Below are 13,458 nucleotides of genomic sequence, written 5' to 3' on the forward strand. Positions count from 1 at the left end.
AATAAACTAATAATTACTTGTTCAAAAACACAAACACATTAGCATTTCCTCTTTTTTCCCCCTCCCTGACCCCAATACTGAGAGGCAAATAGTGTGAAAACAATATTTTCCCAAGTCTGCTTTCCCTTAATGAAAATGTTATTCCGTGGCTCACCGAGTTCCCACTCATGCTGGCAATTTCCTTCAATTTCCTGAACACACCCCCTGCTGTCAGACTGGCCGGTTGGAACATCATGCGCTGGTTGCTACGGGAACTCTCAGCCACTAGGCCCAAATCTCCTTTCTCTTGTGCCTCTGCCTTGATTTTGTCCAATTGTCGCCCTGGAAACAAGAGTGAGACGGTAAATAGCAGCCACATCGCCAGCTGATGAGCAGAGAAGGGGTGGCATTAGCGGTTAAGCTGGGAATGTACGAGCAAGTGTTTGGGTGCAACAAAGTGATTGCGTGTGTGTGTGTGTGCGTGCCTGCCTATTACCAGTTGCTTGAGCAACAGCTTTCATCAGCACCGTCTCTCCGATGCCGAGCTCCATCCCTAGGTAGGCAGGACCCAGCTGGTTCAAACACAGGTACACGCAGCACAGCAGGTCGTCTGGGAAGGGAACACACACACACACATTTTATTACACTGAAAACACACACAAACATGCGTGGATACCAACAGAAACACACACACATATTAACAGACTGCACACACAGGAGTCAACACAGACACACAAACTCAAGGACACATGGACAAACACGCTCTCAGACACAGCCACACACACACACACACACACACACACACACACACACTCACACTCACGCACAAATAAATGGGCACAGAGACACAGAAACAAACTCTCAGACTCCACCAAATACACATAAAACACACTCGAACACGAAAAACAGAGGCTCAAAAACACGCACACACACACACACACACAAACACAACACACCATCAGAATCCCACAGGTACATGCTCATACACACATCAATGAACTGACTCATCCTCCCACTTTTATGTACAACCTGGCTTCATCATCATCTCCTTGATAGAGTGGCTGGCAGCCAGCTGCCTGTGTAGCTACATCAGCATGCATTATGGGAGAGATAAAATACCATTTACCTGGTGAGAGCAGCAGCACGGAGCGAAATAGGTTCGACAGCGTCTCGATGTTTCTCAGTCTAGGAAATGACAACAGGATTGCTTTGAGACAAGGAAGACAACTTAAATTAATTTTAAAGCCATCCTGTAAATACCGGGGGTGGGGGGGGTGGGGAAATGAGATTTGTCTGGAGGTTTTAATCGGAAGCGGAAGCTGGGGAGGCAGATGAAGAGTTCATTTATGAAATGCTATACATCACTTACGAGTGGGTGGGGAGAAAAACAAGACATTAGTTCTACCGGGACATTTGTTATTCAGTATCCTCAAAAAAATTCTAAGAGAGTCTGTAAAGGCGTTTTCAATTTGTTGGCAAGAGACTTTTCTTTTAAAAATGTATGATCTGGATTCCTACAGTCGCCTGAAAACATTTAGAGTTCCTCCACAACAAAAAAAAAAAAAAATCACAAACACTCCCCCTTCTGAAAGAGTTTATTTCTCGCTGTTTGTCATTTTTAACTTAAGAGTTGCAAAAGAAGACAAGAGTAGTCATCAGCCAGGTTCCCAAGACAGCTGCAGAGGAAAAAACTGCTGAAAACCGTCATTAAATTTAATCAAACTGAAAAAACTTTCTTGAAAAACATTGTTGAAGATTCCTAGAGGGTGACTTACAGGGTCTGACATAACCGATGGCCTGGGGCCAATAAAAGTTTAGTCACTGGTCCATAACAGCCAATCAGAGTCATGGCACACAAATAAATTGGGGTCACTGGCCAGGCGGGCGATAAATAATTTGGAATCACAGCGTAGGGCCGGGTTTGCATCGCTGTGTGGTGCAGAGCCGCTGCTGAAATTTCACATTGTACTGTACATAATAATCACAACAAACACTTCCTCCACTGCTAGCAGCTGACTGGAGCTGGTGGGAAGAGAATGGGATGTTTGCCTCTCCGTCTCTCTCTCTCTCTCTCTCTTCCACCTTCATCACCTGTGTGCACGAGGGCACGGCTGAGCTCCTCACACACACACACACACACACACACAGAGCACACAGAGCACACAGCAGAGTCCACAACGGACAGGATGAAACGGACTTTAGGTTTTACTTTACGAGAGTCGACTACGACTGCTCGTAAGCGCAACAAAATCCGGGCAGTGAGGGAACTCCCCTCTCATCCACAGCTGCTGTATTTTACATCTATACAGAGCTCATTATGCTAATAGTGAACTGTTCATGTATGCAACGATTGAGTCTAATTAATTAAGTATCTTAAAATTAGTTGGATTCATGTAGACTTAAGGCTGCATGCCCCTCCTCTCTACCAGCAGCAGCAGCAGCGAGTCTCAGCAGACTACATTCATACGTCATTCATTTACTGCCTGATTTTGCATATTTGTGTAATATATCAACATTACATATCCATAACTACAGGACAACAACCCAATCTAAAAGGGGGACTTCACTGTTGTACGTATTATGTATACAATTAATAAATTATGGAGAGTTATTTTAATTTTTTGGCTGCCGGGCCAGTAAAAACATACAAGCGGCCAGTAAAAACTCTGATCTACTGGCCAAGTGAGCCAATGGGGAAAAAATGTTACATTGGACACTGACCTATTTGTAAGATTTCTTCAAGTTCCCTGCCCTCCCCCCCAGAAAATTAATCCAATTTCACTCACTTTCCCCTGGCTGGGACACACTTCTCTAATTATATACCAGAAATTCCCAGCAGGAAGCTTGAATGGTAATTCTATAAAAATGCTTTGGTATATGTATATCCTTTGAACGGAGGAGTGATCACTTTCTCCCAAATGGTGCTTTACCTCGTTCTGGAATAAAAATCATTTCCTCCCATATGGAGCTCTTACCTGCCAGAGTCCTCTTCAATCTTCTCAAAGGTGCGAGCCACCGCCAAGTACGGCACTCTGGAGAGCGATGAGCGAGGGGGGTAGTTAGCAGGCGAAGCATCCACACCGACAAAAGATTTTTTCACATTCACAGCATGTAGCTGACTAAGCTGTTCAGAGCAACTAGCTATTAGTGCAACAGTAGAGAAAGCTTTGATTCTGGGTTATCAAAATTCATTGAAAGTAACAAAGAGGAGGACAAAGGTCAGAGCTGCCATGGTTTGCAAACTGTGTCCTTATAATAAAGTTTGACAGACTAAAAACATCTATTAGGGGGGGCTAAACTGGAGAGAAGTGCATCTTTTAATAAGTAAAACTTCCAAAAGAGAATTTATTATAGAGCTTTGTTCAGACCGACCATCGGATTTAAATGCATTTTAAATATTCTGAACACTACGGTCTTAGAAATAAATCAAATAACTATCAGCATGTGTTATTTTTATCTCTTTTGGAGTAGCAGATGGGTTTTGTTTGTAATATGAGACAATCTGAGAGCCGGAATATTCATTTGATCATTTAAAAGTCGATTTAGTGACTTTTTCTGTGACTGCTACGACTGTCCAGAAGCAATAAACTTCACCCATCTGGTACTCAGTGTAAAACAAATACAAAACACAACTGTACACGGGATTTGACTGGAGTCCAAGTCAGGTATAAGCAGCACGACTCGAACCGTGGCCTTGATGCACAATCAAGTTAGAGAGCTCGCCTCGTCTGAGAATTTGATTCCTGAGTCTTTATTCTTAATGTTTAACTCAGGAAGGTTGCACAGAGAAAACCAGGCTGCTTTCCACAACAGTTTGGCTCACAGGTAAGATTAAAAAAAAATAAAATAAAATACAACAGTAATTCAACAACTGTCATCACTGTTGGGTGCAAACCAACAGTTAACAGTCAAATCCTGTTAACTGTATCAGGTGGAGATTAGTTGTGCACCTTTTTGCCTTTATTTCACAGTCAGAAGTGGAGAAAAAAAAAAAAAAAAAACAATTGTCAGAGAAAAAGATGGGGATGACATGCAACAATAGTTCATGTCCAGAGTCTCAGCCAAAAATTTTAAAATTACACTGGCACCATTTAGGATATTAAAAAGGACCAGTGTGTGTAAGATTTAGTGGCATCTAGCAGTGAGTGCCTCCCCTTCCAAGTGTGTAGATGACTGTGAAACTTAATGTGAAAGGTCCTCTCTACAGCCAGTGGTTTGTCTGTTCTGGGCTACTGTAGAAACATGGCGGGACCTGCTCCCTATGTAGATATAAAGGGCTTATTTTAAGGTAACGAAAGCATGATTCTTATTTTCAGGTGATTATCGACTAATTAAAATATACTTATGAATATTATATTCCATTTCTGCCAAGTCTGTTCTGCTAGATGCCACTAAAAATTCTACACATTGCACCTTTAAATCACAGAGCTTTCTCTACTTTAGGATCACAGTCTTCTCTACAGGATGGCGAGGACCCAAGAAAGTTTCAGAGACAGATCATTGAAATAAGAACAGATGAAACAGTCCATCGATCAATTAGTTGATCGACAGAAAATTCTGCAAATAATATGATAATTGATATTTTCTAGTTCCTGGTTCTGAACTGTGAGGATTCTCTGTATTTCTTTGTCTTATGTGATCATAAATTGAATCTCTTTGGGTGGTTCAGACAAAACAAGCAATGTTTGATGCACATTTTTTCTATTTTCTGATATTTTTAAGACCAATTCATCAATTAAAAATGATAGTTGCAGCCCTAGAAGTAAGTAAGAAACAAGTAACATCTTCTTAACATTCGCATCACATTCAGTGATTTTCCAAAAATTCCTCATACACTGGGAACTCTAGGTGGAGCAATTACATTTGAGTCTTTGGGTTTCGATATCTGCAAAAGTTGGTAACGATGAGAAGCGTGTGGGATAAAGTAAAAGCGGACGGGGACTTACTTCTGGCCCTGCTTCCAACAGGCGTGGTCCACAGGATGGTAGCTGGACCTGGACGGGTCGTAGTCTGTCTGTCCTGACGATGACTCACTGAGGAAAAAATTCAACAAGCAAAAAAAGGAAAAAATGAACGTCTTAACTGAATGACGGTGACAGCTGTTACGGTCACTGATGCTATTTCACATTTCTTTGAAGATTAAAAGTCAAGCGCAATTACACTACTGTCATCACAATGAGATACTTTGAAATATAATGAGTGTTTGGGAAAGTAGCTACTTCACACTGGAAGCAAAGTTCATCTCAAAAGAAAAAATACCAGTTCTTATTTAGAAAAAGTTCAACATGTTTAATAAAAGAGTCTAAAAGGTGTCGATAGGACATTTAACAAACTATCAATATCGTTGGAACTTGTCTCTGGCAGTGGCCGACGGCTGTGCAGCCTCCACCGGTCACGGCACGGACGTACATCCCCGTTTTTCATGGAGGCCCCGTACACAAAGTCAAGCTAATCAGGGTTTTTACCTTCCATTATGACGCTTAAATGCAGCGCCTAAGTGTGTTTTTTTTAGTGCATAAGCCGAATGAAAAGAATAAAAAACTATGTTGAGATTTCTCTGTTGTGTTTTACTGTTGCTATGGTCGTGCTGCTTCTCTGCTCTCTGTGTTTCTAAGGGCAGGTCTCAGGTCCTCTCACACACACACACACACACACACACACACACACACACGGAGCGAGCAGCAGAGCAGAGAGGCCGCGGTGCAACGGTCACAGTGAAGTGAACCAGGTGAAGGTAACACAAAGATTACTCAAGTTGACGACAACTACATTTGTTACTGTAAATGCAATAAAACCTTTGCGAGTAAAAAGCCAGTAAGTGATTTATCAAACCACCTGTAGCATGTAGAGAAGCGATATTTCCACCTCTTTTGTCCGCAGTCTCCTGGTACGTTCCGCACAACTACAGCACACTTGTTAAGCTAATAGCGAATTGTTACGAACAAGTTAAAACGAAAGCTGTTGATCTTCGTTTGCCACGAATCTTAAAATTTGGTAAATTCTTGTAAACTTAGCTGCTGGCCGAGACGGCAGCTCCTCCTTAACTGAATGACGGTGTCTTCTTCTTTCTCTCTGAACTTCAGTATTTTGATGTGAGAAATTTGACATTTTAGATTTGTTTCCACTGAGATATTATTGAGTTTTTACAGTGACTTTGCTGTTGTAAACATTACTGTTGCTGCTCTAGAAACAATATTTAGTTGAATTTAAAATATAAATCAACTCTAATCATGTTCTGAATTTATTCTTTTCTTAAAAATTATAATAAAAAAACCTAATTCTTGTTGAAGATGAAGAACCGGGCCAACAAGAGTATGGATAAGATAAGATACCCATCTCTGCAGCTGGTTAGTAGCTTCGCCCTGACTGATGAGCAAATCCACAGTTCAAATCCCTTCACTATAAGCTTTGTTTAATGTCATTTTGTAGTTATTTTTTTATGGTGCACAGTGCAATCACTCATAAAAATGTGAAGGATTACTTCATTTCCCCACATATTAAAGCACAACTTAAATCATTCATGTAGATTTAGATGTAGATCATTCATCTTTAGGTGTTTATTATTTTGAGTTTGATGTTCAGTTCAGATTTCGGCCAATTAAATCGGCTTTTTCCTGCTTCAAAACTATCGTCGTTCTATCGGCCTTTAAAAATCCACCATCAGTCAACCTCTAAAAGAGTCTTTCCCCACACAGTGTTATAAAATCATTTACACTTGCAAAAAAAAAAAAAAAAAAAAAAAAAAACCTGAAGTTGTTGATGTTTACTGATATGTTGTGAGATATGTTGTGTGTTTCTCATCCTCACACACTGCAAGGTGTAAACAAGACATCATTAACGCTGGCTTCATCACACGCGGAGAGGTACCATGAGCGATAACTTTTTTTTTTTATATGCGGTACCCATCACTTCTACACTGTCACACACCAGGCAGTGATAAAAAATAATAAGTAGTTAGCAGGATGAAAAATGCATTTCCTCTCTTCTACGGCTAAAAATAGTTTTGTGGCCAGAATAGTTAACATGACCTCAAAAATGACAAAGTAGTAATATGCTGCTGCTTCTGCTGGATTATCTAATGTAATTAAAACACTGCTTTATGTAAGAGATAGATAATGAAGTTATAGTAATAATAAAAAATGATTGCCTTAAAGCACTTAGAGAATACCTCTGCTGAGGCTACGACACCCTCATATGATGATGACATATGATGCACATTTCCAGCTCTTTATTTATCTTCTGGGGCTCTACTGAAATATCTCTGCATGATTTACAGTTCAATAAACTCCTTATTTATCTTATACTGTGCTTATTCTGCAGCCCTTCAGTTCAGCCTCTGTCTGAAACAGGTCGTTTTAGCTCCTGTCTCTTTAAATGAGCCCACTCTGTTCTGATTGGCCGGCTCCTTTATACAACAGCAGCAGGATTTCGCTTCTTTTTCTCTTCTCGTTCTTTACGAGATGGAAGTTTTTTTTCTTTTTGAAAGGGAAACTTCACAAATACATCCGTACATGTTCGAGCTCAAATCACCTCTCTCTCTCTCTCTCTCTCTCTCTCTCTCACAAACACATGACAACAGACCCGTCGGTAAATATCATATTACTGGTACAGTAGGAGGCGACGTGCACCTTTAACTTTGGTTTCTAGGCTGCCAGTAAAACCAAAGAAGAAGAAGAGGAGGAGAAGGGGTATATATGGGGTGCTTTCCCTCACTGGCGTCTCTTCCTCGCGTCTTAGCTCCTCCCAGCGAGGATGCAAGAGAGACGCAAGGAAGACACGCAAAGACGGAGGAATTCAATTCATCGAAGAGAACGTCGTCGCTCACTCCAGCATCATTTTGAGGAGACGACATCAGCATCTCAACTGTCAAATATGTAGAAGTCAGCTATCAATATGTAGAAATGATCAAGTAACAGTTTAAACTTAAAATTCATGTACAATTAATTAACACTTTAACTGTTACATTTTTCCACATAGTGATAGCTGAAAGGAAAAAACACCTGATACCTGCTCCAATCTTTTATTATTTCATTATCTGCAGCAGCGTCTGGCTGTCACAGAATAAGACACAAACAGACAATTTAAATCCATTAATTACTGAAAGAACAGAACCGACGAAAAGGAGCAATAACAGCTGTAGCCTGCAGAATATGTCTTAAATGAAATATAGCTTATTTAGTTTGTGAAAGTCTGACGTCCCTTTCATGCTCATGGATGTTATTATAGGAGACACGCAGCTGTGCGGTGTCATATTCTCCTGAAGGAGCTGAGACGTACCTGAAATGGAAAAAGAAGAAAAGAGAAGCCTTTTGGCTCATGAAGAAAAATAATAAAGTTACAAGAGTGATTTTTGTGATTGGTTCATGATTCAGTAATTTTTATTTTATGAATAAATATGAACAGCTGCTGTGGGTTCTGTCATTTCTGTTCTACAGGTAGTGTTCCTGATCTGCTGTATTACAATTACATAAATTAATATTAGCTCAACTACGTTAAAGCAGTTTCCACAACAGCCCGACTGTTTACTGTCCCATCAGATCAGCTGACCAATCAATAAACACTTGATCACACTGATCAAAGGGGTGTTATCCAGTAAAAAACTTGCACAAGGGACACACCTGTGGCTCCTCTCTCCTTGAGGTGCATTTAAGAGATCAGAAGATCCTCCATGATGGCAGAGGGAGACGGTGAGTTAGTTATTATTCAAAGTCTAATACTTTGGGAAACACTGTGAGCAATAAAGGCCACCAACGGACAACGGGCGTGCAATCTGATGTCACCACCAGTGGGAAGTAGAGGTAATATTGCAAACTAAGCGTTCAGAGCAGGCTTTAGACTTTCAGGGAGCATTTTACACACGTTCACCTCAGGTTTTAGACCTTTGACCATCGACATCCAACATTATAACGGAATAAAAACAACTTAAAAATCACTGTTACAATGTTATGTCCCTTTTAAGAAATGTATAAAATGTTAAACTGCATCTCCGGTCTAATTCAGACACAATATCAGCCTGATAATGGCACGACCTGACGAATGTGGGGCGTTGGGAATGAGAATCAGCGTTGATCAGCCCGTCTTATCACACATCTATTGCGTATCTGTCCATCCTGGGAGAGGGATCCAACCTCTGTTGCTCCTACCGAGGTTTCTTCAATGTTTCCCCCCACAAAAGGGGGTTGTTTGAATCGAGGGTCTAAGGACAGAAGATGTTGTATTGCTGCACAAATTGTAAAGCCCCCTAAAGCAAATTTGCGATATCGGGCTATACAAATAAAATTGACTGGGCTTGACCATCCTGTGTGTCCCAGCGGACGACAACCAACTGACTATCTGCGACGCCTCACAACGTCTCAACTAGGCTTGGGCGACCGGATGAATATATCAGCGACTGGCAGGCGGCTGACTTCATCGCCGGTTGGTTTTTTTTTTTTGGGCTGACTTACAATAGTGTTATACAAGTAGCTCCTTTAAGGGAAAGCTCAGTGCGTAGGTTGCGTTGCCAGTTGTCGGGGCTGACGGTGGCTGGTAGGAAAACTTCTTATCTGACATTACTTGCCTGATCTGCATGTCAACATGTCAAATTAGTTTCTTTTCATCTTCCTCTCTGACAAACATGTTTCCAGGTTTCAGTGTGTCTGCTGCTGTAGAGAGTGAACCCGCTACCATAAAAGGACTTTCTCCAACCACCGAGCACACCGACAGGTAAATAAGAAGACTGACAGACTTCCTTCCAAACTTTTTTCTTACCCTTTTGTGTCTTTGCTCTCCTCCGCTGAACTTTTCCTCTCTGCACTCATCTTTTTCTCTCCTTCATCCTTTTCTGGTTTCTCTGTCTTCACTGCAGCTTTTCTGGGAGCTATTAAAAAAAAAAAAAAAAAAAAAAAAAAAGGGGAAATAAATAACAAGGAAGGTGAGGGTGGAGCAGAGGTTGGAGCAGTGCAATATTTTGCAGGCTTTCCCAACTGATAAAAGCATAGCACATTTACGGACATGTTTTTTTTTTTTTTGTGCAAGCATAGAACTATGCAAATTCCTCCTCACCAAAGAAACTGCTGATGGGAGCTTTCTTGGCCGGCTCCTTATCTTTCTGCTCTTTTGCTTCTTTCTGCTTCTTCGCCGTTTGACTTTTTGGGCTCTCTTCTCCCTCTCGCGTGTCCTTTTCAACCACCTCCTCCTTGGAAACGGCGGGCCCTTTTTCATCATCCGTCTTCCCTTTTGCTTCGTTTTTCTTTTCCGCCCCCTCAGCTTTCTCTCCTTTCTCATCAGAGCTCTTTCTCTCCGCCCGCTCCTCCTTGTTGGCCTTCTCTCCTTCCTCTTTCTTCTTCTTCTTCTTCTTCTTCTCCACCTCCTCGTCTGCGCCGTTAGCTTCGGTCACCGCCTTATCAACTCTTTCTTCCTTTGCTCCCTCCTCCATGGGTTCACTGACGTTCCCTAAACAGGGTGAGACAGAAAAGAGGGGGGGGTGGTGTCATTAAAGAGATAAATGCCAACAGGGGTTGCTGAGGGCGACCCGTTTTTTTTTTTTTGGGTGAGCTCGTGTTTGAAGCTTTCTTCGATAAATGTCGCAAGTTAAATTTTTGAGGCTTTCTTTTCACCTGAGAAAGTCAAGTAAAGAAAGAAACTACTATTGACAAACAGCAACAACTCCCAGAAGGCCGAGCTGGAGTCATGATAGTGGCCGGATGAGGAGCCAGACACGAAACCTTAATTTTCTCCTCCACAACTTAAAATGACTAGTAGACTGGACTGGAGGATCCAACAGTCACTCTTAGTGTTTTACCAGCCAAGGTCAGTAAATAGAGGAGATTTCTCTGTCTGTTGTGATGGGTACACTTGCTGCCCCCCCCCCCAAAAAAAAACAAACAAGCAAACAAAAAACCCACCAGTATTGGAGGTGCTGACTGTGCAGGGGAAAGATGTTGCTGCCCACTTCTGCATACTCATTAATTTTATTTGTCCTGAATAAGACATCATGTCAAACTGTAGACAAAGAGATCAGGCAAACAGCTTCGCAGGATGGTGTAAATTTCCCAGATTTGTTCTCACAGATGGTAAAAAACTTCTCTGAGTTGTTTAGGATAAAGACACCAAACAAATGGCGCGGAAAGGAAACCTCTTGTCAGACAGCAGGGTTCCTACAGTTTGTAAGGAAATTCTACTTTTTTCCATCCGCAACTACATTTTCTTAAATCATATTGAAAGCAATGACTGAGAACTGACTTTCTTTAATCCTCTGAGCATCGGGCTGTTCTCGCTCAATTTTAAATCCCTTTATTCGCAGACTTCTGGCATCATCGCTACATGTCCTTGGTGGTCACGCCACGTCGTTATTTTCTGGGTAAGTGAAGTGCAACACAACACAAAGTCATGTTTGGTTGCTGCAGCTATATCAATTATTTTTCTGATTAATCCATTAATGGTTTTAGAGATGCAACAAATAGTCAATTCATTGATTAGTTGCCGACTATTAAATTAATTGTCAGCTATTTTGATAAACTATTTATGGTTTTGAGTCAAGTTTTAAGAAAAGTAAAGTCCAAATTTTCTGTGAATATTTTGTGGTTTCTATGACAGTAAACTGAATATCTTTGAGTTGTGGACTGTCGGTCGAGACAAAACAAAAGTAGTGAAAAATTCCTGTCACGATTTTGCACAAGTTGACATTACAAATCACTTGTTTAGTCCAACAAACAGTCCACGTCTACAACTCCACAAAGAGAAAAGCAACAAATCCTCAAACTCACTCAGAAATGTATAAAAAAAAAGTTTTATGCAAGTTGATATTGTTCTCACATAAGTTAGGCTACTTAGAAACACCATCGTCTGGCATGTAATTACTACTTTATTTCTCTTATCTACTACTTTATATCTTTTAAATAATGATGTTTCGATGGTAGAGGTTCAGTGGTCGATGTCTGTCAGCCATCGGCCCGATCCTACAACAAGACACTACAACACATACAGGCAACTCTCTCTGTGCTGCATTTTCAATTTTTAGTATAGTGTTGATATATTTTCATGGGAGTAAATAAACACAACAGAGTTTGACCACATGCATCAGATGGTTCTGTTCAGCTAGAGGAGACTGTCAGTGTTGCGAGGAAATCAGGAACCATGTTGATGGTGCATTTTATGTTTTACTACTAGCAAGACTTGTATTTATATTGTAAAACCATTTAAATATTCGCATTCATCACTTCTATTGTTTTTCAATTTGAAAATAAGAAAATAAAAGATGCAAAATAAGCAGATCTTTATCACCAAAATCTGAGTCTAATCATCATTATTAATAATTTATCATTGGTTGTTAATGAAATGCTTAGTTATTTGTTGCTTTTTCTTTCTTTTTCCCCCATATATGAGTTCGTGCAGGTGTTTGTGCAACTTCCCAACTTTGCAAATCCTGGAAAGACTCCAGAAAGTTAATTTAAATCGTTCTCACAAAGACGTTCCAGATGTGTGCGGGAGGAGCTCTACTCTTATCAGACTGGTAGCTGAGGTGAAGCCTTACCTGCGGCGTCGGCGCCGGTCTCCACACGGGGTCGTTTGTTTTGCTGACCCTGCTCCTCTTTGGCCTCGGTCTCCTCTTTCTGACTCTCGCTGCCGCTCCTGCTCTCATCAAGCTTCCTCTTGGGGAACATCTTCCTCGCTGCACACATCAGGACAGGCATTAAATTAAATGAAGGGGGGGGGGGGGGGGGGGGGGGGGGGGGAAGGGAAGTGAAGTGGGAGGCATCCCAGCCGAAATCATGCCATGATCAAACAGAAAGAGAATGTGGAGATGAAAACAAGACGAGTCTGCTCTCTTACTGAAGATGTAGGGCAATGAAAAAAAAAAAAAAAAAAGAATCACAGATACGTACTTTGCTAATGAAAACACTAATTCCATCCTGAAAGATATTATGCAGCCCAGCAGCTTAGGGTTCCAGTGTAATTTCCTCTGTAATTTTATGCAGCAGTGATGCTCGAGGGTAATTTTGGTTTTGGTTCCACATCCGCCTCTGTTTTGGTCCTTGTTAAAGGTTCTCGTGCAGGTAGCACAGCTGCTGTTTTTTTTTTTTCTTTCCCCAGATATTATAATGAAAGCATTAACCCAGGACATTAAGAATGCAATTTCTGGTCAAATTAGCGCATTAACTTTTAAGTGATGTTTTCTCCAGTGGTGATGGTGGCAGGGATCTTATTGTGGCGACGCACCACTGCTGAAAGCAAACACTGCTCCCGTCAAAACACAAAAGAGAACGAGATGATGAAAAGAGAATGAGCCCGCTTTTCCTGCTGCAAAAGTAGGATGAAGGAAACAAAGTGTGAGAGAGAGAGAGAGAGAGAGAGAGAGAGAGAGAGAGAGAGAGAGAGAGAGAGGAGGTGCTTCTCAAAACAAAAACAAAAAAGCTGCGATACTAGAAAAACTGTAGCTCTAAGTAGCTTATAGTCTCCATTTTAAATTCTACATTACTGATGTGACATGAAAAAACA

At 41.1% G+C, this 13,458-nt stretch overlaps 1 protein-coding gene across 1 annotated transcript in view; it reads right to left on the reverse strand.

Moving 5' to 3' along the window:
* lig1 (ligase I, DNA, ATP-dependent) overlaps positions 1-13,458 on the reverse strand; it is a 54,085-nt gene that overhangs the window by 33,544 nt on the left and 7,083 nt on the right. Inside the window, exons 5-12 of the mRNA XM_044369080.1 lie at positions 12,494-12,631; positions 10,024-10,413; positions 9,730-9,838; positions 4,926-5,012; positions 2,955-3,011; positions 1,106-1,164; positions 476-589; positions 155-321 (exon numbers count right to left, since the gene is read on the reverse strand). Of these exons, the coding sequence (XP_044225015.1) occupies positions 155-321; positions 476-589; positions 1,106-1,164; positions 2,955-3,011; positions 4,926-5,012; positions 9,730-9,838; positions 10,024-10,413; positions 12,494-12,631 (1,121 nt within the window). The remainder of the gene's footprint in view (positions 1-154; positions 322-475; positions 590-1,105; positions 1,165-2,954; positions 3,012-4,925; positions 5,013-9,729; positions 9,839-10,023; positions 10,414-12,493; positions 12,632-13,458) is intronic.

This window comes from Thunnus albacares, chromosome 12, assembly GCF_914725855.1.
Source record: "Thunnus albacares chromosome 12, fThuAlb1.1, whole genome shotgun sequence".
Lineage (NCBI taxonomy): Eukaryota > Metazoa > Chordata > Actinopteri > Scombriformes > Scombridae > Thunnus > Thunnus albacares.